The sequence below is a fragment of the Brienomyrus brachyistius genome, chromosome 11 (genome assembly GCF_023856365.1).
Source record: "Brienomyrus brachyistius isolate T26 chromosome 11, BBRACH_0.4, whole genome shotgun sequence".
Lineage (NCBI taxonomy): Eukaryota > Metazoa > Chordata > Actinopteri > Osteoglossiformes > Mormyridae > Brienomyrus > Brienomyrus brachyistius.
In genome coordinates, this window is record NC_064543.1 from 781624 (window position 1) to 804912 (window position 23289).

General features: G+C 52.7%; 1 protein-coding gene across 6 annotated transcripts in view; it reads right to left on the reverse strand.

The window, feature by feature from the left end:
* The window catches only part of neo1a (neogenin 1a), a 118090-nt gene that overhangs the window by 43555 nt on the left and 51246 nt on the right, over window positions 1-23289 (reverse strand). For all 6 annotated transcript variants that reach the window (XM_049031582.1, XM_049031580.1, XM_049031579.1 and 3 more), the window contains exons 3-5: window positions 14242-14517; window positions 13707-13857; window positions 5048-5184 (exon numbers count right to left, since the gene is read on the reverse strand). In XM_049031582.1, the coding sequence (XP_048887539.1) occupies window positions 5048-5184; window positions 13707-13857; window positions 14242-14517 (564 nt within the window). The remainder of the gene's footprint in view (window positions 1-5047; window positions 5185-13706; window positions 13858-14241; window positions 14518-23289) is intronic.

A 23289-nucleotide genomic window follows, 5' to 3' on the forward strand; every position in this document is an offset into this window, starting at 1 on the left:
GGTGCTGTGGGACACCCTATCACAGCCAGGTGGACCCCTCAGGGTCAGAGGTGACACAGGGGGGCTGAGCTGTCAGGACATGGGGCCCCGGACTCCTTACCCAGCCAGGCGGACTGTCGAGTCATCAGATCCCTGGTTAGAAAAGGCTGTGCAAGGCAGCCCTGAAGCTGATGAGTTATTCCTGAAATCATTACCTGCGGTCTTCTGAGGACTGTTTAAGCATAACGGGGGTGACTTGGGCTGCAGTGTTTCGCAAAGTGCAGCCCCATGGACCCCTCCCTGACCCTGCAGTCTTATCGGAGTCAGCTCCAGGAAAGCAAAGGGTCCCCAAGCTGAGCGGGGGGTGGGGGGGGGGGGGGTGCGGCAGATGGACGTTCTGCTCCACTCGGAAACGGTTGCCATGTGGCCATCCATCCTGGTACTAAGGCTCACAACGTGACAATGTGTTTCTGCTAATGGCCGCTGACAGTCACAGCCCGACGGCGGCTGTCAAACCTGGGGGGAGAGACCGGGCCGGTAGCTGCACACACCCCCAACCCTCACCTTCTGCAATGGCTTTCTGGACAAGGCAAATAAAACCTGTAAACATCCTCCTCGTACAACCTGCATCTCTCTCTCTCTCCATCTCATCCTTTCAAAGAAAACATCTGAGACCTCATTAGGCTCACAGAAATGTTATATTGTCTAGCAGAGCTGGACTGAATAGAGTTTATTGGATGCCGGGCTTTAGCCCCAGGTGAGGACGTTGAAGGTTCTGCCCTTTGCAGCACACCCACCCAAACATGAGACCGACATCTACACCATTTACCCCCAAAGCCCGGCTGCAGGCAGTGCGGACACCACAATCGCAAATCCCCCACCTCAGACGCATTTGTTTACCATCCAGGGGCAGACGGCACACCAGCACCTCCACAGCCCTGATCTTCTGCCTTTAATGTTCCTCCTGGGCGAGAAGCAACGAATGGATCTCCTCCTTCTTATAACAAGGCCGTAGGCAGATGTCCATCCTTCATTGTTAGACAATGCAGGAAAATATCCAACATACAGGAGCTACTGAGGTCGTTTCCTCAGCCCTGCATCTTTGAACAGCATTTCCACAGAAGCACACCTAGTGCCAAAGGACCTGAGCAATGACAAGTCCTGACACTGAAGACAAAGTCCAACAGTTTGCCTTGTGTCTATAAGAAAATAAGAAAAGTACAGCACATATGTGGAATTATATATATATAACAAGCCAGACGGATCTGAGAGTGGGAAGCCAAAGGGAAGTTTGGGAAGGAAAGCCGATGGGGCAGGACAGCCACCCAGAAGTGACGGAAAGGCGGCCCGATTCCTGGCCGGCGGCTCAACACGCCCGGAGACGAAGCGAGCGGCCGCACCTTTCGCCATCTTTCATCCATTTGTCACACGGGTCACACCCGCTGATTCATTTCGGGAGGACAAAACGAACGGCCAAAGCTTATTATAAAGAGCAGGACTGCGTGAAATCTGCCAGCAAGGAACACGGTGCTGGGTGTTTCCCATTTTGGCAATTACACACTTCTCTGGATCCTCGGCATCTCCCACAATGCACCAGAGACCCCCGTCAGTGTGCTCTGCTCCTTCCCATGCACGCCAATTTGTCAGAACGTCAGGAGCCAGCTAAATTAACACTAACACAGCATATAAGAGAGTGATGGCCACACAGCCCAGTGAAATGCATTATCGCTTGATACATTTATGCGGCGCTATAGTTAACAATGGAGCATTGGATTTGAAAAGGGCACCATTTAAAAATAAAGCAGATTAAATAGTGGTGCTGCTCCTGGGAAGGGGGCGCTGGCTCTCGGCTTGTTTACTGCGCCGCATTTGCCATCGTCGCCTTGACGTTCTCCACACTCAAGGGCTGCGGTTTCCATGGAGATTAAATAGGGCCTTTTTGAGGAAGGCCATTACCGATAAGGTGAATAACTAGTTGCTGGTTGCACGGAGCGCCACCTCCCTAATTCCTCTTCCTGTCATGTGATGTGCAATGGGGGGTAGAGGGAGGAAGTGAGGTGGGGGAGGGGGGTTGGCATCAGGCTGCTTTCTCCACCTGTTTTTTATGGAGCGCAGAGCAGAGGGAACATCAGGTGGTGTCACAGGGTCACTCTGTGCTTTCTGCAGTTCGCAAAGGCGCCTGTGAGCCTCTGACACTCATAATTAGACGGAGATGGCAGCACAGCTTACGGCGAGGCCCAGGCACTGCAGGTGAGTCCTCTGGGGGCCTGCTGGGGGCTTCCTGCGTGTAAACAAGAAAGGCCCGGAGGACCGGGCAGGACACCTGTCTGGGTAGGCGTCCCACTGTGAATCAGCTCACTGGAGGGGAAGAGCGCGAGTGGGGGGCGCCTGGGGGGCACATTTCTAATTAATTTTCATCACAGAACACAGCTGCAATCTTGGTTTCATTACACTGCAGATCCTGGATCCGGTGATTTATATTGCGACCGGCATGACGGCGCCTGGCAGACAGAGAAGCTGAGGTATTCCCTTTGTCTGGGGCCCGCGGATTCTGGGGGGGGCAGAAGATATCACAGGCGGATGGAGCCCGGCAGCCCAGCACAGGGCTCTTGGAGAGAGAGCTGCTATTAAACAGAGCTGGATTTCATAGTGGCCTGTAACTGGGGCATCGCTTTTCTCTATTAACCAGATCTGAAATGAAAAACCTCCCTCCTCCGTGTTCAAGAGCAATACTGTATGGGGGCAGCCAGTGTCAGCTATTGTTTGTGCGGATGGCTCTGAAAGGGAACAGCTGCCTCCAGGGGGCGCTGTCCGGTATGTGACCAGACAACATGTGGCTTTGAAGGGCTTTGAGGCCATGCGAGGGTGCAGCAGGTTGGCACGCTAGCAAACAGCAAACAGAACAGAACTATAGTGTCCCTCAGAGGCTAAAGACTGTCAGGGCACAGAGCTGTCAGGGTACACAGCACCAGTGTGCTGAACTACAGTGGAGGCTAAAGACTGTCAGGGCACAGAGCTGTCAGGGTACACAGCACCAGTGTGCTGAACTACAGTGGAGGCTAAAGACCGTCAGGGCACAGAGCTGTCAGGGTACACAGCACCAGTGTGCTGAACTACAGTGGAGGCTAAAGACCGGCAGGGCACAGAGCTGTCAGGGTACACAGCACCAGTGTGCTGAACTACAGTGGAGGCTAAAGACTGTCAGGGCACAGAGCTGTCAGGGTACACAGCACCAGTGTGCTGAACTACAGTGGAGGCTAAAGACCGTCAGGGCACAGAGCTGTCAGGGTACACAGCACCAGTGTGCTGAACTACAGTGGAGGCTAAAGACTGGCAGGATGCAGCAGCGTGACAGTATGCGCAGTGATTGTGATTTGATTTTCTTCATTGGGTCAACCCTGGACACTGCGCGAGGGTCCTGCACGTGCTGCAACTCCGTCCAGTGATACAAGGCAAATAGCGATTGTCCATTGGCCAGGGGAAAAGTTACAGGAAGTGAAAAAGCAGTTGAACCAAAGATTGCATACAAACATCTTTTCTACAAAAAATGTTTTAAAATGGCAACAGTAAGTATTTGACGTTTATTTTAATTTGTTTCAGCCAACAAATACTTATAGTTCTCGTTATTTTTTTTTTGCATCATTTTAACTTATGGAAATGTTTTTGCTTAATTTTAACCCTGCCTTGCATACTCTAAGTACATTTAGTACAATTTTTATTTATGCTTATAACATTCATTCCATACATCACAAATGTGACTTTTAAATAGCAGCTTTGCTCTACAGCGCCACCCCAGGCCTGGCATCAAAGTACACAGTTGCCTGCACTAGAAGTAAAAACATGCAGGATCATGGACGGTTCGGCGCGGCGCCAAGTGAAAAGCAGCCCTGAGCACCGCAGCATGTAAGGTCACGGGGTCTGCCGCTCCACCCAGCATGAGCCAGGCCTCTGGATGCCTCCCCCAGTGCCACCACAACCTGGACCTGACTGAGCAGTTCTGGGAACAGCAATTTCATTTCTCCATGACGTTAAGCAGATTTGTCCTCCAATACAAACAGAGCAGCTTGATATGCCAAGCTAACAAAGCTACTTTTACTTATTTCCATCACTGCTGTAAAATGTCTGAGTTGAGGCTCTGGACTTTTAATGGGCTGTAGGAGATTTTTGTGGTTCCAGGCTAAAGACTGTAAGCACTGAGTGGTGTGTGTGGGGGGGGGGAGGGGGGGGTCACTGAGGGGCATTCTTCTCCATAAAGAGTTTAGTTATCAGATCAGAGTGATGTTTCCACTCAGAGAGGAAACCTTAACACTTCATCCAATCGATACGACTCTCAGAGCGCGACCCGACACCCTATCGGCAGAGTGCAGAGAACAAGAATGTTTTAAAGATGAAAATATGACTTTGGGAAATAGAACTAAAAAAAAAACCCCTTTAAATGCTGCCCTCCCTCCATTTCAACTGCAAAAATATCGATGCGATGTCAGAAAACATGACAGAAGATATTTTCATCAGACGCTATTTCCGCTGCCGCTGGTTGGGGTGACAGGCTGCTGCGTGGAATGGGAGCCATTGAGTCAGCAGCACTGCTAAGCCAAATGTACCACGGGATTCGGGCAGGAAGGCGAAGCCGAACCTCCAAGTCCGACCCTGATGCCTTCACACCCCAGGGCCTGATCAGCTGGAACAATGACAAGCGAGCACAGTCCCCCAGGGAGGAAGGGTGACAGGGCCTCTGCTCGCGAAAAGAACAATGGACATTGTATTACGTATCATCTTGGGCTGGGTGGATCGAACCATTACTAAAGCTTTCAGAAAATTTGTACGGTGAAGTACGATGGAATTAATGCCTTACAAACAGACCTGCAAAAAATATATTTAAACATGATTATTACAGTGCAATTTCTGAAAGCAATTTTAAAATGCAAATAAAACCTATTGCCGGCAGAATAAGCATCAGAGAATTTGCCGTCTGTTACTGGGCTGCTGCAGAGGAAGGTCCTCACCAAGCACTGCAACAACCTGCTGCACCACCTCTCAGGGGTGGAGATGGATGAAAAAGCCATCAAACCTTGGATGGTGAGTTCAGCCTGCGCCTGGATGGTCTCGTTGCTGTTGTCCGCCAGGCAGGTGTACGTTCCTGCGTCGCCTGCCGTCAGGTTGAAGATCTGCAGACTGCTCCCACCCACCACTTCAAACCGCTCCTCTCTGTGACAGAGAAAAGCACCTTTAACACCCCCGCACTCAGGGACACTGCGAATATAAAACAGCATCTGCTGAACTCTGAGAAGGTCTCTTACAATGGGTCAGTGGTATTTATGGTCTATTGCCTAATGTTAAGTGCTCACTGCAGAGAATGACACCACAGAACAGAATTAATTTGAGCCATTGACTGTGCATAGACTGCTGGAAAAAGGGCTTATTTTTAGGAAGATTAAATCCAGTGGAATGATGGAGTCTATGTGAGGAAATGCTGAAGCAGAGAGGGAAGAAGGAAGAAGAGGAAGAGAGAAATGAAGTGGAGTGAAAGGAAGGAGGACAGATGACAGATGTGGAGGCCAGCTGGGTGAACCCCCCCTGGGTGAACCCCCCCCCCCCCCCCACATTCGGGTTGGACATGCAGCAGTGTTTGGCCCATTTCAGCAACATGCTCTGAATGCGAGGGCACACATAACCCACAAACCCAAAGCACTGCGTTACGTAACAAACCGCACCTGCATGGCCTTCGTTAAAAGGGGAGGTAGGCCGAGGGTAGAGGGTAGGCCGAGGGTAGAGGGTAGAGGGTAGGCCGAGGGTAGAGGGTAGGCCGAGGGTAGAGGGTAGAGGGTAGGCCGAGGGTAGAGGGTAGGCCGAGGGTAGAGGGTAGGCCACCCATCACCTGAGCCAGCTATGCCTGACTGGGATGCACTTCGCCGGCTCGGGGCCGAGGTCGGAGCCCCCCCACATGGGCCGTTTGCCGACAGACGGGAACATCGCCCCGCTGACCTCCCCATGTCTACAACACACTTGTCCCCCAGTACCCCCCGCCGGTAAACAGGAACCCTCCAGGAACCGGCAGACTGTGCAAAGAGCAAACAGAACTTCACACTTCATAGACTTTATATCCCCCCCTCAATTCCGCTGATATGCCTTAAAATTGGCCTCAGGCATTAATATGGCAGTTATTATAAAAACGATTTCACATTGTACCATCACCTCTATTTCTGCACGCTTTCAAAGGTCACACCTGGGGGGGGGGTCTGATCCACTGCTTTAACTTGTCTTTGCTCCTACCGATAGGGGAGGGCCACCTTAGTTTTCCCTCATGGCCTCTGCATATCCACCCTTTCTGTGTTTTGTGCCCCCCCCCCCCATGCTGATGCTTAAACAGCTGTCACCTGTTTTCCTTCTTCCCCATCATTTAATAACCCTACTTCGATTACTATACTCAAATTACCCCCCCTTTCCGTCCCAATGTCACATGATTCTGTTCACCATCTGGCCCAGTCCAATGGCAGCTATTCCAGCAGATTCCAGGACAGGTCCTGCTAAGTCTACAAACGTATGTTAAATTCAGCCAGCAAACATTCCTGACACAACTGAGCCCAAAGAGCAAAACATGTCAATAAACCCAATCAAGAGAAACCCTAAAGAAACAGAACCACACAACACCATGCGAGGAGATTATCAACTGCCTGCATCTTTCATTTGAAGATAACTGGAAAGCGAGACTGCAAAACTCATTATCTCTGCCGCAACGGAAACAGGTGAGAATGAACAGATTAGAAACCGCATTAAACAAAGGGGCAGACAGGGCTAATTACCTCCGGATTTACAGGCTGTCGAGGATCCGTCCCCAGCAGGGTTGAGGGTTGAGGCAGAATCGCGAAGTTTGCACCGTTTGGTGAGCTTCACACCGCTACTGGATTACGGAACTGGAGAACATCGCCCTGGTTAGTCCTCTGGTCTAAATTAACTCCCACTTTAGAGCAGAAAGGTCTGCAATATCCACAATGGCCAAGCCCTGGATCTGACTGGTACCAGCACCACAGCGGCCTCTCATATATAGGATCAGATAAGATCCAGCAGCACAGAACCACCGATGAGCCCAGTCCAGCACAGATACAGAAGCATTTCACAGTTTCACCGCGGTAATATGCAAACTTAGCTTAGCACTTCCAGGATTATACTCTTATTAAAAAAATATAAATGGTATTATTTACCAACAAAGGCATCTTCCAAATGTCGTAAATGTAAATGCAATAAAGCACAACATGCACCTGCTAACAAAGTCAATTTTGAAGTCATTGGTTCAAGACCCTGCATATATCCTGAAAGGATTTGCCCAGTAATCTGAAATCACCCTTGGTGAATGGTACGTCACCCTTGGTGAATGGTACGTCACCCTTGGTGAATGGTACGTTACCCTTAAACTGCCTGATAACATAAACAGGGAACCTTTTCACTGTATGTTGGTGAAATGTTTAAAACTGCAAGCTGTCAGGAGGTGGCATGGTGGTGCAGTGGTTAGCACTGTTGCCTCACACCTCTGGGACCCAGGTTCAAATCTCCGCCTGGGTCACGTGTGTGGAGTTTGCATGTTCTCCCCATGTTGTCGCGGGGTTTCCTCCGGGTTCCCCCCCACAGTCCAAAAACATGCTGAGACTAATTGGAGTTACTAAATTGCCTGTGTGACTGACTGGTGTGTGAGTGTGCCCTGCGATGGGCTGGCCCCCAGTTATCTTCAAATGAAAGATGCAGGCGGTTGATAATCTCCTTGCGTAGTGTTGTGTGGTTCTGTTTCTTTTGGGTTTATTGACATGTTTTGCTCTTTGGGCCCAGTTGTGTCAGGAACGTTTGCTGGCTGAATGAGATACAACATCTGCAAACCAATTTCAAAGGAGTCAGCTGGGAGAGCTTCAGTGTTATTCATGATGGCGACTCCCAGAGCCGCTCAGAAAGCATTTCGCCTTGAACTGCATCTTCTCATTCTTAGGCTGGTTGAGTTAGTATCTTATTGCTGGTCATTCACCCAAATGCTTGACTCCATGAGTCCCCAGAGCACACACTGACGCAGAAACATGGACCAGCACGCTCTGCTCTCCCGAAAGCCGTCGGGGTATCTGCTGGCCGATGCTCTCCTCTGTGGAATCACACCCGTGTCCAAAAACGCCCAGGAGTAACATGAGAACTCAGTGCTGCTCTGCCTCAGACGCGAAGCGCTTGTGGGGTCACCGAAAACTCCTGCTGGTTTTCATGAAAAAAACACAATAAATCAGTACAGGCTGCTTACAAACTACGGATGGGAGAGAACAGAGGCGGCAGAAAGACGCCTGCGGACTCACTGCACCCCTGTCACACACCCCACACATACATCTACACATCATTTATTTTATAGTTTATTTCGTGGTTCAGTTAATTCAATGGTTAATATCAAACCCCCGACATACGCAGCGTGCGGCTCAGTGGGGTGAGCGAGGCCCTTAGCCCGGCCCTCGGCACCTCTGCGGGTCCGTGAGCGAGGCCCTTAGCCCGGCCCTCGGCACCTCTGCGGGTCCGAGAGCGAGGCCCTTAGTCCGGCCTTCAGGCACCTCTGCGGGTCCGAGAGCGAGACCCTTAGCCCGGTCCTCGGCACCTCTGCGGGTCCGAGAGCGAGGCCCTTAGCCCGGCCCTCGGCACCTCTGCGGGTCCGTGAGCGAGGCCCTTAGCCCGGCCCTCGGCAGCTCCGCGGGTCCGTGAGCGAGGCCCTTAGCCCGGCCCTCGGCACCTCCGCGGGTCCGTGAGCGAGGCCCTTAGCCCGGCCCTCGGCACCTCCGCGGGTCCGTGAGCGAGGCCCTTAGCCCGGCCCTCGGCACCTCCGCGGGTCCGTGAGCGAGACCCTTAGCCCGGCCCTCGGCACCTCCGCGGGTCCGAGAGCGAGGCCCTTAGCCCGGCCCTCGGCACCTCCGCGGGTCCGTGAGCGAGGCCCTTAGCCCGGCCCTCGGCACATCCGCGGGTCCGTGAGCGAGGCCCTTAGCCCGGCCCTCGGCACCTCCGCGGGTCCGAGAGCGAGGCCCTTAGCCCGGCCCTCGGCACCTCCGCGGGTCCGTGAGCGAGACCCTTAGCCTCCAGCGTCCTGGGTGCTGATACAGGTGGCTGCCTTTCGTAGCCAGCTTGCTTCCACATGATTTATTGTTTCAGCATCATCATCTCGCTTGCCAGCATCACTTTGTGTCTGCTGGCATCTCCAGCAACACCACCAACTTATTCGAAACACACTTTTGGCAGTAGTTTATTTTAGAGAATTCCAACATTTTTTTTTTTTTTATAAATATTGCAAAATTATTATTTCACACATCGTGTTGTGATACCACGATGTGATACTGGGCAACACTCATTTAGAGTTAAGTAAAAAGACGTCCCGTTATTTGCTATAACTGCATATTCATGACTTCTGCTACAAGGTTAAATGTCCAGGCTTTGGGCTTTAGCCAGACATTAAGGGCTGAGACAGAACCACAGCACTCACCACAGCATTTCCATTCAGCCCAAGATCACAGCATGATCACATGCATATGGCCACCAATGGCACAGCAGGGCACCAGACCAGTAAACCAGCTGCCTGAGCCACATACCTGCATGATGCAGGCCTGGGCGTGGTTCAGGTGGGCTCACAGACAGGACACATAGCGTGATCGTTAGTGGTCCCGAGCACGGAACACAGACACAAAATCAATGATGCGACTGGCACATGCATGCACACATGAATACCATACATTAAGTAAACCCGGAAGGAACGCGACAGGTAGGCCGTACAGAGCAGGCAGGCTGCACAGAGTGGGTAAACTGCACAGAGAGGGCAGGCCACACAGAGAAGGCAGGCTGCACAGAGGCGGTAGGCCATATATAAAGGGTAGGTTGTACAGAGAGGGCAGGCCATACAGAGCAGGCAGGTTGCACAGAGAGGGCAGGCCATATATAAAGGGTAGGTTGTACAGAGAGGGCAGGCCATACAGAGCAGGCAGGTTGCACAGAGAGAGCAGGCCGTATATAAAGGGTAGGTTGTACAGAGAGGGCAGGCCATACAGAGCGGGCAGGCCGTACAGAGCGGGCAGGCCGTACAGAGCAGGCAGGCCGTACAGAGAGGGCAGGCCGTACAGAGCGGGCAGGCCGTACAGAGCGGGCAGGCTGTGCAATTGTGCTCTGGCGCAGTACAAGGCAACCAGGCAAGTGTGAGTACACTCTAAGAGTCTAAGTGGTCCTTCAGTATGCGCACGTAGACACACACGCACACACAGACACACACGCACACACACACACACAGACACGCACACACAGACACACACACACACACACATACACACAGACAGACACACAGACCCACACACACACACATACACAGACCCACACACACACACCCACACACACACACACACACACACACACACACAGACCCACACACACACACACACACACACACTCCAGTGGACAAGACATGTTTTCTGCTCCCTAAGCACTCAAGGATTCACTTTAGCACCAAATCCACGGACAGTTTAGGACGTCGACAGCGACAGGCCACAGGGTGGGCTTACAAATAAAAGCGTTTCCATGGCAATGGGAAGCCCACCTGCTAGCCATTAATACCGCCTCCCCAGATGTAATCACATGCAAACAGGATGCTGGCAGCTGTCTGGGGCCAAGGCAGCAGGAAGCAGCACTGTCCCAGGTGTCTGGCCCCCGACACTCCTGCCAGGGCCGCCTGAACCTGCCCCCCCCCCACCTAAGCAGCACATACATCTGTCTGCAAAGAGTCCGTGTTTTATTTACAGTTTGGAAGGACCACGTACAATACAGCATTACAGGTTTGTAAACAGCATTTCACAGCATACTCACACGGCTACCCCCCACCCCCCCCACTCTCAAGTCTCAAGACAGTTGTCAGGCTGCTCCTTCATGGTGAAAACCTAATATCTTCCTCTCCCTGCATCGATAATTAAAGAATCCCACCCCAGAAAAAAACCCAGTTCTGGTCTCTGATGAGACTCTGATTGAGCCCCCCCCCCCCCCATAAACCACTTTCATTCTGCATTCTTCACTCCTACTTGAAACTCAAATTTACAAAAAGACCATATATTTTACATGGAATAACTGCAGGCCGTCTAAGGCGCGAATTCACCATTAATCTTGTTACCATGACCACTGCAGAGAGCGTAATAAGAGGCTCTGAAGGATTTCACCAAATGAATTTTAGAAATCTGCCATCTCCCACCCGTGTTTTCAAATGGCCGATATCCAAGCTTGTTTAAACTGCATTTATCCAAAGTATATGGGAGAGGGGGAGAAGGAATGGTCTGTCTAAGCTCAAACACCGAACCCCCACTTCGATTCCAATCTCCAAATTAATCGAGCAGGGAGAGAGCGGTGTACGGGGGGCATGGAGCGGGGGGGGGCTGTAATCAGTGCCCACTCAGGCGGAGGGGGGGAGATGTGGGACAGAGTGTGGAAGGGGCCAGTGGGTGCGGGAAGTCAGAGGACAGAAGGCCCCGCGCTCCGCCACACTGCATATGCAGAAGCAGGCCAGACATTAGCATGACAATGGCAACCCGAAGGAGACGCGGGGCAGACGATGCGCTGGAAATGCGCATCCGGCCTCTTCAAAGCCAGCACAGCAAAACACTGCTCAGGGAAGCGAAAATGGCTCCAACCGCAGGCACCGATAGAGCTGTCAGGAGCTGGGGGCCGGTGGGACGCCCCCCCTCCCACCGTCAAGGGAGCTAGTGACAATGAGAGCAGAGAAGAGGGAGTATCCGGTTCACAGCCGCACTGTCTCCTGCCTGGGTAGCGTTCCAAGCCACAGTAAGACTACAAGCGCTACGGACAGAGAAATGCAGGACAGCAAAGGCTGACTTGCATCCAGCCTCAATGCAGATGGTAGTAACTCTAACCAAGCACTACAGAATGTCAGGGTAACATGTTCACCACACTGACTTATCAGCTAACAGCGATGCATCCCGATGATCATGGATCGTCTGGGACTTCAGACTGAATGAGCTGCAAATCGGACCGGCCAGGAAAGGATGACATGGCAGGTCTCCCAGCTCTGGAGTAAAACATCAAAGTGCCTGAGATAGTCTCCCAAACATGGGACAAAACAGGCCCAGTACAAACATTTTGAAAGATAGCAGGCCTAGCACAAAGCTGTGGGACGAAGCAGGCCTAGCACAAAGCTGCCAGACAAAGCAGGCCCAGCACAAAGCTGTGGGATGAAGCAGGCCCAGCACGAAGCTGTGGGATGAAGCAGGCCCAGTACGAAGCTGTGGGATGAAGCAGGCCCAGTACGAAGCTGTGGGATGAAGCAGGCCCAGCACGAAGCTGTGGGATGAAGCAGGCCCAGCATGAAGCTGTGGGATGAAGCAGGCCCAGCACGAAGCTGTGGGATGAAGCAGGCCCAGCACGAAGCTGTGGGATGAAGCAGGCCCAGCACGAAGCTGTGGGACGAAGCTGGCCCAGTACGAAGTTGCCAGACAAGTTAGGCCCAGCACAAAAATTTCAAAACAAAGCAGGCCCAGCACGAAGCTGTGGGATGAAGCAGGCCCAGCATGAAGCTGTGAGAGCCCTGAAACACCTTCCCACGCACGAACCAAGATCAACGTGTGCCGCCCAAATTTCACTCTGGGCAGGATGGCCAGAGACAGCCATCACGCCCCACAGTCGAGGTATGCTGAGGAAGAGGAGGAGGAGGATAGCCAGAACTCATTATATTTTACAAAAAACTGGAGACAAATGAAAGCATAATCGTGGTTTGATGAGCAGGAGGCGTCATAGATGATGGAACCTTGGCGGCGGAGGTCGAACACTGAAGTGGGTCTGGGCCACACTGACCAGTCCAGGCGGCCAATCAACACGCTCGTCTAACACCTGAATTAATCGGAAGCTGACATTAAATGACAACATTTTACTCTCCCCACTGAAATGGACTTTCAAACATAAGCTGCATTCACTCCTGCCGGGAGCCTGCTACAGCGCGAGGCCAGAATCTAAGCCACCCCACCCACCTCTCACGATCCGCCCCCTCCCCTGTCCCTTTTTGGTGCTTTAACATGAGCTACGGAAGCCGCCTGCTAGGATCCTGCGGCGGATTCCTGGGAAGCGGGCAGCTCGCTGAAGCACACGCCAGGCCCGTCACACGTCCACGAGACGGCTTCCCGGGCCGCGTCTCCGGCTTCGAGCGGCTCGCTTCCGCCACTCCCTGCTAATTAGCGCCTCCCTACAGACCTCCCCTATCTGCCCCTCATCGTCACTCCAATTACGGCTGGACCTCTCTCCTCCTCTGCGAAGCGCCGCTCGGCGAGGCCTGTGGAGCGCAGAGGGCGGCCGTGTGTCCCACGTCTACCGGAGCCTCTCACTGTCACCATTACCGCAGGACTCACCATGAAATGAGAACTGTGCGTGCAAGTGAATTACTCACCGCTAAGGGCAGGGGGGGGGGGGGGCTACCCACATTAGTGAAGCACACCTTGTTTAATTAACAAAGTTACTAAAGACTCTTGCCCAGGAGATACAGAGACTCAGGGCACTGAACAGTCAAAATAATTATATAACATAATAATTAATATAACAAAGCAAATTAAATCTGCAGTACAAGCCTATTACTCCCTGCAGCCCCTGCGCGTAATTACGCAGAACCCAGGCTGCTTTGGGATGGGGGGGCCGGAGGGTGGGGGACATCCCCAAGCAAGAGGAAGGAGTGTACGGCCCCCCGCCAATCTCACCCGACTGCGATGGGCTGCTCTCCCAGCATCCAGCGCACGTATGGCGTGGGGTATCCCGCGGCGACGCAGGCCAGGAGCACGCCGTCCCCCGCGCTCCTGGTGACAGACTGCGGCTGCCGCAGAAACAGCACCTTCCGCTCAGCCGCCGTCTCTGCGGGCAGAAGGAAAAGCGCAAAATGTAGCCGAGGGCAGAAGGATTTATACGGCTGACAAAGAGCCAATGAAAGGGCTCTCTGGTCCGGGGGGCACCGTATACGCCGATTCACATTACATCGTGTTCATGAAGAAGCCACAAAAATAAGACGGAGCGCCCCCCTCTGGCCGAGCCTAAATGACCAGGGAGCACCTCTCTAGATAATCGGAGCGTGCCTTCCGCTTCCAGGAAATATATCACTCCTTAACTGTAGAATTATTGAATCATTATATCAAAACCATTTTCACACATGCCAGGGTTCTGCTCAAAGCGTGGAGTTAAACCACAAGCTGGTGTGAAGGTGGTCAGACACAGCCAGGGACACTGTGGGCGGAGCAGTACCTGGAAGGACCTGCAGCTCTGCCTCTTCGCTGACCTTGGCCGGGCCCACGTTCTCCACCACACAGCGGTAGAGGCCGGCATCGGCCTGCGAGGCATTGCTGACCACCAGGGCCCCGCTGGGAAGCTGTATCAGCCGCCCATCCAGGGCCACGCGCTCCCTGTTGCGCTCCCAGCGGATAAAGGGAACCAGGTCCGAATTTCCCTCGCAGCTCATTACTGTGCTGTCACCCTGGTACGCCACAGACGGTGCTGGCTGACTGGAGAACCTGGGAAGAGCTGCCGGAGAGAGGGAGAGGGGGAGAGAGGGAGAGAGGGAGAGGGGGAGAGGGGGAGAGAGGGAGAGGGGGAGAGGGTTTTTAAAAACCAAAATGTTGGCATGATACACGAGTCATAGCACTTCATGATCAGGTCAGGACTTGTGAACGGAAGGTCGCTGGTTCAAATCCTGTGGCTGGCAGAATGATGTCACCATCGGGCTCCTGAGAAAGACCCCAAAATGCCCCAGGGTCTGTCTGACGCGACTCGCTTAGCTGTACCTCACTTTGGATGAAAGTGTTTGCTAAGTAAATGTAATGTAAGGAAAGGACACCTGACAGCAGCATGTCGCCGAGGCGACACTGTTATGTCCCCACTGGGTGCAGTGCCTTCCTGGCGCTGGGCTTGTTCTGGGCCAGAGGAGCCGAGTCATTAAACAGGGGAAGAGCTGCTGATGGATCACAGGGTCACAACACTGACCCACATCCTGTATATCATATTCTCCACAGGACCAGAAGTCAGAATGGTGGGGGCATATTAAACCGACCGAACCACTGCACCAGAAAAGGCCAGAGCACTCAGGACTACAAGAGAAAGCACCTCCAGCAAATACCTTCAATACTAATAACATTTACTATAATTAGATTAAGATTATTAAGATTATTAAATTGCAAAATGACATGAATGAAAATAGTCAAAACACAGCACAGCCAAAGCAGGGAGACTAACGGAGCAGATCTGGACACACATACAAACATTAATAACAGCAACAGCACAGTTAAGGATGGAAGAGCGATGGGAAAGGCTTCATCGCACCTCTTCGCTGCCAAACTGCATTACAGATGGCTAACTTCAGTTAATCTCAATATGCACTCAGCCGACAGCGGTAGCTGCTCACTCTGCACAGCGCACAGGCCCCCTCTCACACGAAGTGCCGGCGCGCTAATCGCTAAGCAGATGGGGGCTTCTCGCCCGCCGCCACTCGGCAACTGGAGCGCGCCCTGGAGACAGTATTCTTCTACAGGTGACACATTCAAGGACAAAAAGTGGTACTGTCCCAGCCCAGCGTAAGAACCCCCCCCCCCATTCACCCCCGCTATATGGTCTTGCCTAACGAAACTGACGGAGCGATGATATGAGTGCCCCCAGCCTGCCGGGCTACGGCCCCGAGCGAGATGGTATCAGCTCCTCTGAGCTCCGCAAACACGACCCGCATTATGCCGGAGCACAGGCCTGTACATCAAAGGCCTGCATGGACTCACTGAGTAGAGCTGGGAGGGAGCAGCCTTTCTGATCTCCTTATAAAATTCCTCACCAACCCACCCCCGCACCCCCAGCTATGAAAAGGCTCACATAAATGTTAAAACCATTTTGAAAAGGTTGTCCCACCCCCTCATCCTATGGAGGGTCAAAGGCCCCCGTGCAGGAGAGCTTCAGGGACACATGGGTGATGTGAGCTGTGGATCTGCTCAGTCTTTTGGAAAATGAGCTTGAATTTCAGTCGCACAATGAATTGTGTTTCCCCAAACACGAAACCCTCCCCCGATCCCACACTTTCGTGGGAGGGGAAGTCCAAGAGCAACATTTTTTCCTCTCCCAATGATTAATGAGGGTGCTGGAGGCCAGGACCGGGGAGGGGACCTCACACAGGCTCACAGCACAGGCAGAGTACAGAGGGTCTGGCCTGAAAGACAGCATTGCACTGGCCCACACATTCACAGTAACCAGCATTGCACTGGTCCACACATTCACAGCAACCAGCATTGCACTGGCCCACACATTCACAGCAACCAGCATTGCACTGGTCCACACATTCACAGCAACCAGCATTGCACTGGTCCACACATTCACAGCAACCAGCATTGCACTGAACCACACAGAGCTGGACTGGGGGGCTTTGGAGGGTGCAGGCCCAGCCACTGAGGGACTGAGCACCATGCCTGCACCAGGGGCCCCTGCCACTGAGGGACTGAGCAGCATGCCTGCACCGGGGGCCCCTGCCACTCCAGCCCACTCAGCATGGCAGATCAGTGCATGCAGGGCAAACAGACCTTAGTACACTGAAGCTCTTACGGGGTATAGAGGAGGGGAGGAGCAGGAGATATGTCACCAAGGTGGGGGGGGCACCTTCAAAAGGACACTGCAGTCCCATGTTTAAAGTGTCAGTCAGTTCCCCAGTTCTGCAGGTTTGGACATTTGCTCCTGCTGTGTTAATTTTCCCAAAGGACACCCAGCTGAACATGAAATAGCCATGACACTCATGTGTGTGTAAAATTAAAATGAGCATGTTAGCATGAAGATGAATGTGTGTGTGTGTGTGTTTGCATGGATCACATTTAGGGACCAAAATGTCGCCAAAGTGCATTAAACCTGAAACCTCCTTACTTGTGGGGACACTTCTTCAGGTCCCATGTGGATAAACCTGTTTTATAAAAATCTGTGAATGCAATCAAAAAAGTAAAAGTGCCAAAAGTCTTGTATTTTAATTGATTACTTATGTAAGGTTGTGTGTGTGTGTGTGTGTGTGACACACGGCTTCCTGTCCAAAGCACACCCCCTAAAGCATGGTGTCCTCTGTAGCCTGGCTACAGGCTCTCACAAGCCTCGCTGGGTGAGCGGTTATTAAAAACAGAAGTGTAGATGCAGAACAGCCTGTTCCCGAGGTCTCAATCCAGAGCTCGGGCTCAGGGCAGCACTTAAATCTTACAAGATCCTTATGGGCAGGTGCTCGTCTGTCCAGCAGGCTGCCTCTCAGGGTGGCAGAGTTTTAATAGGCAGTATTTATCGAAGCGATGAGGTGCGGTACAGCAAAACAAATCTCTCTGTGCAAACACTATGAATTGCTAATAAAAAGGTAAGACGAACGGCAAACCTCACAGAACCGCTCCGCCCCCTCTGCCCGCTCCGCCCCACTCATTCTGCCCGTTCCCCAGCTCTTTCCCCTGCCCCACCCAACCCTGCCCACTCTGCCTGCTCCCAAGCTAGTTCCCCTACTCTGCCCTGCCCACTATGCCCCGCCCACTCTTCCCACCCTGCCTGCTCTTCCTCACCCACTCCCCATACTTTCCCACTCTTTCCGCTGCTCCGACCCGCTCTGCCCCTCCCACTGTCCCCACTCTGTCTGCTCCGCCTCACGCACCGCCCACTTTCCCACTCTTTCCCCTGCTCCACCCCACCCACTCTACCCAGCCCGATCTGCAGACTCCGCCCACTTTCCCACTCTGCCCCGCCCACTTTCCCACTCCGCCCCTGCTTCGCCCTGCTCCACCCCACCCACTCTACCCAGCCCGATCTGCAGACTCCGCCCACTTTCCCACTCTGCCCCGCCCACTTTCCCACTCCGCCCCTGCTTCGCCCTGCTCCGCACCGCCACTCTGTGTCCTCAGTAGAGAAGCATACCTGAACCGCTGCCGTTTACCATAAGCGTGAGACTTGTGGTCACGCTCATGGAACACGCCGTTCTCTGCATGTGCGAGTGAACCACCACACAAATGGCAGCGCGAGGGGGCAAACTATCATTCTGACAACTTTTATGAATTACTCAAGATGTTCCAGGTGCTCTGGCAACCTGTTGTAATTTGCCTACATCTTTCCCATTCTGCGGCAGCTGACTGGCAACGGGTGGCATTACCTGGGCACCTGGTGGGTGGGGGCGTGCTACCTTTGGGCTACGGCGGAGGTGAGTTTGAAATGATCCCAGTAAATGAGCAGTACTTCCAAACAGCTGAGAATCCTTGCCTCAGGCTTTCGTGCGCAGAGATATTTATGTTTAAATCCACATGCGGATCAGAGATGGTAAAAAAGAGCCTGTGCTCTCAGAAGCTTCCAGCAAAATGGGCAGCAGCTCATTTCCCAGCTATGACCTGCCTTGTTGTCACAGCTGAGAAGAAAACAATGACACATCTGAGGAATGCTGCTGTGGCATCACCCCCCACTGGTGGGCAACAGAATCTGCACATCACTCATTTCCTCAAGGTTTGGTCCAATTCCCTACATTACTGTGTGACACCAACATCACACACATAAAGGCATTTTGCTGGAATAGTTGAGGCCCTGCGGTTCCCCCCAGGGACACGACACACGCTCAGGAAGCTTCAGCAGGATATCTGCCCACCGTCCTAAAACTCAGAGGCAGACGAGTGCCTGGTTCCCAGCCGACTGGAGCTCCTCACACGACATTCCCACTAAATCCAGCAGCTACTGGTTCATCAGGCAGAACATTCGGCTCAAGCACGCATCAGCTGCTGACAGAGGCCGGTACATTCCCTCAGCCGGGAGGCAGCCGGCTGCCATGGAAACCCCAGACCAACAACACTCAAAACAGGCCGAAAAGGGAGCAGTGGTGTCTGGGGGGGCGAGCTTGCGAATAGCGGCCGTCCGCGGAGCCGGAACAGAACAGGAGCTGTGACGGCTTCCCCTGATTGGCTGGCATCTTTGAACATGAGTGTCCAGACGGCAGCCAAGGGGCCAGATGCACGCTGCGGAAACACAGAGCTGAGAATACGTGGGGGGGGGGGGGCAATGTGCAGTGCTTCCGGAGAGGAGACTGCACCGTGCCAGACCACCCCCCCCCCACACAAACACACACATAGTCACTTCTATGAGAAAAACCCTAATCTCAACAACGATGACCGTGACCCCCACTCAGCCCGACTGTTAACCATAAGTAACCAGACAAAATACAAGACTTTTTGGCATTTTAACATTTTTTGATCGCAGTTATAGATTTTTATAAATTTGAGGTTCCCCTTTCGGAGACTGAAAAAATGTCCCCACAAGGTAAGAAGTTACAAGTTTCAAACCACAGGGCAGAGAGTGCTCTTTCAGAACATCCACAAAGCGCTCAGGACAGCAGAAGAGCAGCCTAACAGCTGCACAGCCTCACTGCCTCACAGGAGAATGCTCAGCAACCCAGTAACCATCTAAGGAGCTTCTTCATAAAGCAACATGCAGCTTTCAATTCAGAGAAGCTGAGAGCAAAGGTCTCTAAGTTAAGGTGTCAGTTTTTTTATAGCAACAATAAAGTAACATTTCAAGAAGGAGGTCAAGGGACGTCACAGGGATGTCAACTTGTTTAATGTATTTATTAACATGTCAAGCCTCTGGACTTGATACATACACAAGTGAATACGCATTCAAATTTGTATTTGTTTTATAATTCTGCATTTGCAAATGCATTTGTTGCACTAAGAAAGCCTCTCCTGTTCCACACGAGTCTGAGAATCCTGGAGATGTCGTCGGGCTCCGAAACGAGAAACCGTGCGACGGGTACCCTCACCATGCCGCATCTGCAGGCCAGGGCTGCATCCTGTTTATTGAAACAAATATTCATACATGCATAGCTATTCCAGGGTCTTCCTACAACCAACGATGGTGTGTTCACTAAACCACCACAATATTCCATGGGACTCCGCAGCACCGGGTGGGAGATGAGGCTGCATGCAGCCCAGAAAGGACGCCTGCTCTAGGACCGCTGCCTTTCACAGCTAACAGCGGTTGCTTCACATAAGAGCCGGCTGAAAGAGAACTCACTTCCCCCACTGAAGCTCATTTTAACCCCTCTGCCCTGACCTGCCAAGGGGAGGGGCCGTGGTGGGGGGAAAACGGCGCCGCCCTGGGGGATAAGGATAACAGTGCTGACAGGAGTCAATATCCCCCACAGCTCCTCCCCACACTGCCCCCCCCATCGAGGTTTCCAAGGGCAGTGGTTCCGCAGTCGCCCATCGCCTCACAATCCGACCCACTGAACTGGTCCAGACCATTTCAAACGGCTTCCCCAAAAAAACCTCAAAACACAAACCAGATCCATCTCAGGAACACCTGCCCTCCCCCGCCATTTATCTAGGCATTTTTCACCCCCCCCCCATCCCACCGCGTTGAGAATGCATCACACTAGCCAAACAAGCCAGCCAGATAAATGGGCCCATCCCTGGCGACAGGCAGATGACAGATAGCCCGATAACCCGAGGCCTGTGAGAATCAGCCCCCCAGCCACACTGGATTCCCGCTGTACAGCACCCCCCTCCCTATCTGGAACCAGCCGGTCCCATTTGGCCACACCCCTCGATCTTCAGCCGTGTCAGAACACAGGACCGAGTGCCGGGAAGTCAAACCGTTTGCCATTGCTACAGGCAACTAGCCTGCCAGGGCAAATGTATCTCAGGGACTTCTGTGACATCATAGGGGGGGGGGTGGAAAGTCAAGGGTGTCACATCCTTTGGGGAAGGGTGTCCCCCAGGCACGCCAGCGATAAGAGAGGAGATGAAAGGCTGAATTGATGAGTGTTCAGAGGTCTGAACCCAGACGGCGCAGTGCACCCGCAGCAGTGCACCCCCCAGCACTGGAGGGGGGCTCTCACAGCCACCACAACAAAGCAGCACAGTTTTATAGTCCGTCAAAGAGCAAAAACAACAAGTACTGACAAGAAAGGAGGGACTTAAGGAATATTCGTTGGCCGTGATGCTCATCATGTGTATAACATTTCAATAAATAAAAAATATAAGAAATGTAACCCATGCAAGAAAATATGTGGCAGCAGAGACGGAACAAAGGCAGTAGGTATTTCTACAAGCTGAAATGAAGTGTGACTGCACGGTCTGGAGAGGCCTGTGCACTTAAAAACAGGTCATTCCCAGCGACGGGGCCACATCCAGCAACCACAAGGAAACACAGCAGATCCAATAGAGATACACTTTAAATAGGAACAAAGTTTCTAAACAAATAGCAGACTGGAGACTAGAGCTGGGCTGCGATACCATCAGAGGAAATGAACTTCTGAGCAGAAATGGCTGCGAGTTTCAGTGAGTGAGGGGAGCTGCGATTATTTTCATCCATTCAAGATTTTTAGCTGAAAACATGATAAAAGCGAAACTGCTGGGCATTATGGGTAAAGTATCTGAAAACATTTACAAGCATTGGTCCTGCTGACCATCTATGGTTAAAAACTATACTGAGTGACCCTGATATACATTAGGGCTGTAAATACTAATCAATAATGTGATAATAAGCAATAAAAAGTTGAATTTTTAGTTTGCTACATAAATATTTATAATCACATCACCACCTAGCAACGTTAATATTGGTGTGTTCAGTGTAATCGTTAGCAAGCTAAATATGGTGAAGACAATGTGTTGAGTGTTGCCATGAGACCAAAACATCAAAAGTGTTGAATCACTTTAATCTTGCATTGCCAAAGAAGTCAGTCCCCTGCAGCGAGGCGAAGCCCTTCAGCACGGCAGCGCGACCTGAAGGCACAAGTGCCTGAGCAGATGTCAGTACTGGCTGAACCTCTTGTTATTTTTTAAATAAAGCATTTGCACTTACCTTCAAATCCTCTATTTTGGCCCAACTATTCAAATACATTACGGGCTGATTACATGATTAATCAATGTTCAAAATCATTTTTTGCAGCCTTAATATACAGAGTGGTGGAGAAAGAGCAGGACAGCTTACAGCAAGAGAACTCTGCATAAGTGAGACCCCAAAAACACTAAGGTCCAACTAACGGTGAGGAGGATCTACGTGGCCGACAAAAGGTGCTTCTGTACAGGCGTCTGAGAGCAAATGCCGGAGCGTCAGCTCAGACTGACACATGCGCTCATCCCCTGCCCTCCGTCGTCACGACGTCTGTAGCCCATTGAACGTTGTGCCCGACTGTCAAACCCAAGTCTGCTGGATGCTGCCATGATGCCTTTACATGCAACAAAGATGCACAAAATACTGAGAATGTCCTTTTCCGTATGAATACACAGTGAACATACATCGGTTTTCTTTGGCATCAGTCAATTTATTATTTCCCTGAAGTTTCTGAATAGCATTAGAATCATAATAAAAATCCATCCAGCCGGGTGCAGGAAGACCTGTGTCACCCCAATGGACAGCAGCGGGGGAAGGGAGGCGGTCTGACCCACCTGTGCCACCCCAATGGACGGCAGCGGGGAAAGGGGGGCGGTCTGACCCACCTGTGCCACCCCAATGGACGGCAGCGGGGAAAGGGGGCGGTCTGACCCACCTGTGCCACCCCAATGGACAGCAGCGGGGAAAGGGGGGCGGTCTGACCCACCTGTGCCACCCCAATGGACGGCAGCGGGGAAAGGGGGCGGTCTGACCCACCTGTGCCACCCCAATGGACGGCAGCGGGGAAAGGGGGCGGTCTGACCCACCTGTGCCACCCCAATGGACGGCAGCGGGGGAAGGGGGCGGTCTGACCCACCTGTGCCACCCCAATGGACGATAGCGGGGAAAGGGGGCGGTCTGACCCACCTGTGCCACCCCAATGGACGGCAGCGGGGAAAGGGGGCGGTCTGACCCACCTGTGCCACCCCAATGGACGGCAGCGGGGGAAGGGGGCGGTCTGACCCACCTGTGCCACCCCAATGGACGGCTGCGGGGGAAGGGGGCGGTCTGGCCCACATAGAGCGGGTCACCAAGGCTCGGCCACGGCAGGAAGTCCCGCTCGCCGGGCCAGTGGCGCCGCAGGACAGCTTCCGACTAACGGGATTCTGTGCAGCACTGGCCTGCGGATCAGCTGCTTCATCAGGAAGCGGCAGACTCGGGGGGGGGGGGGGGGGGGGACTCAAGAACAAAGAGGGAGAGAAATCATGGAACCATGCTGGGGGGGTGGGGGGTGGGGGGGGGGGGTTGAAGTCTGTTACCCAACAAACAGCAGCGTCCCAGATTTAAACCCTGTCCTCTCTACTCACCAAACAGGGAACTTCCCCCAGTCGGCAAAGACGGGAAGAGCGGGAGAAGCACAGCCATATGGGGGGGGGGAGGGGGGGGGGGTTACTATGG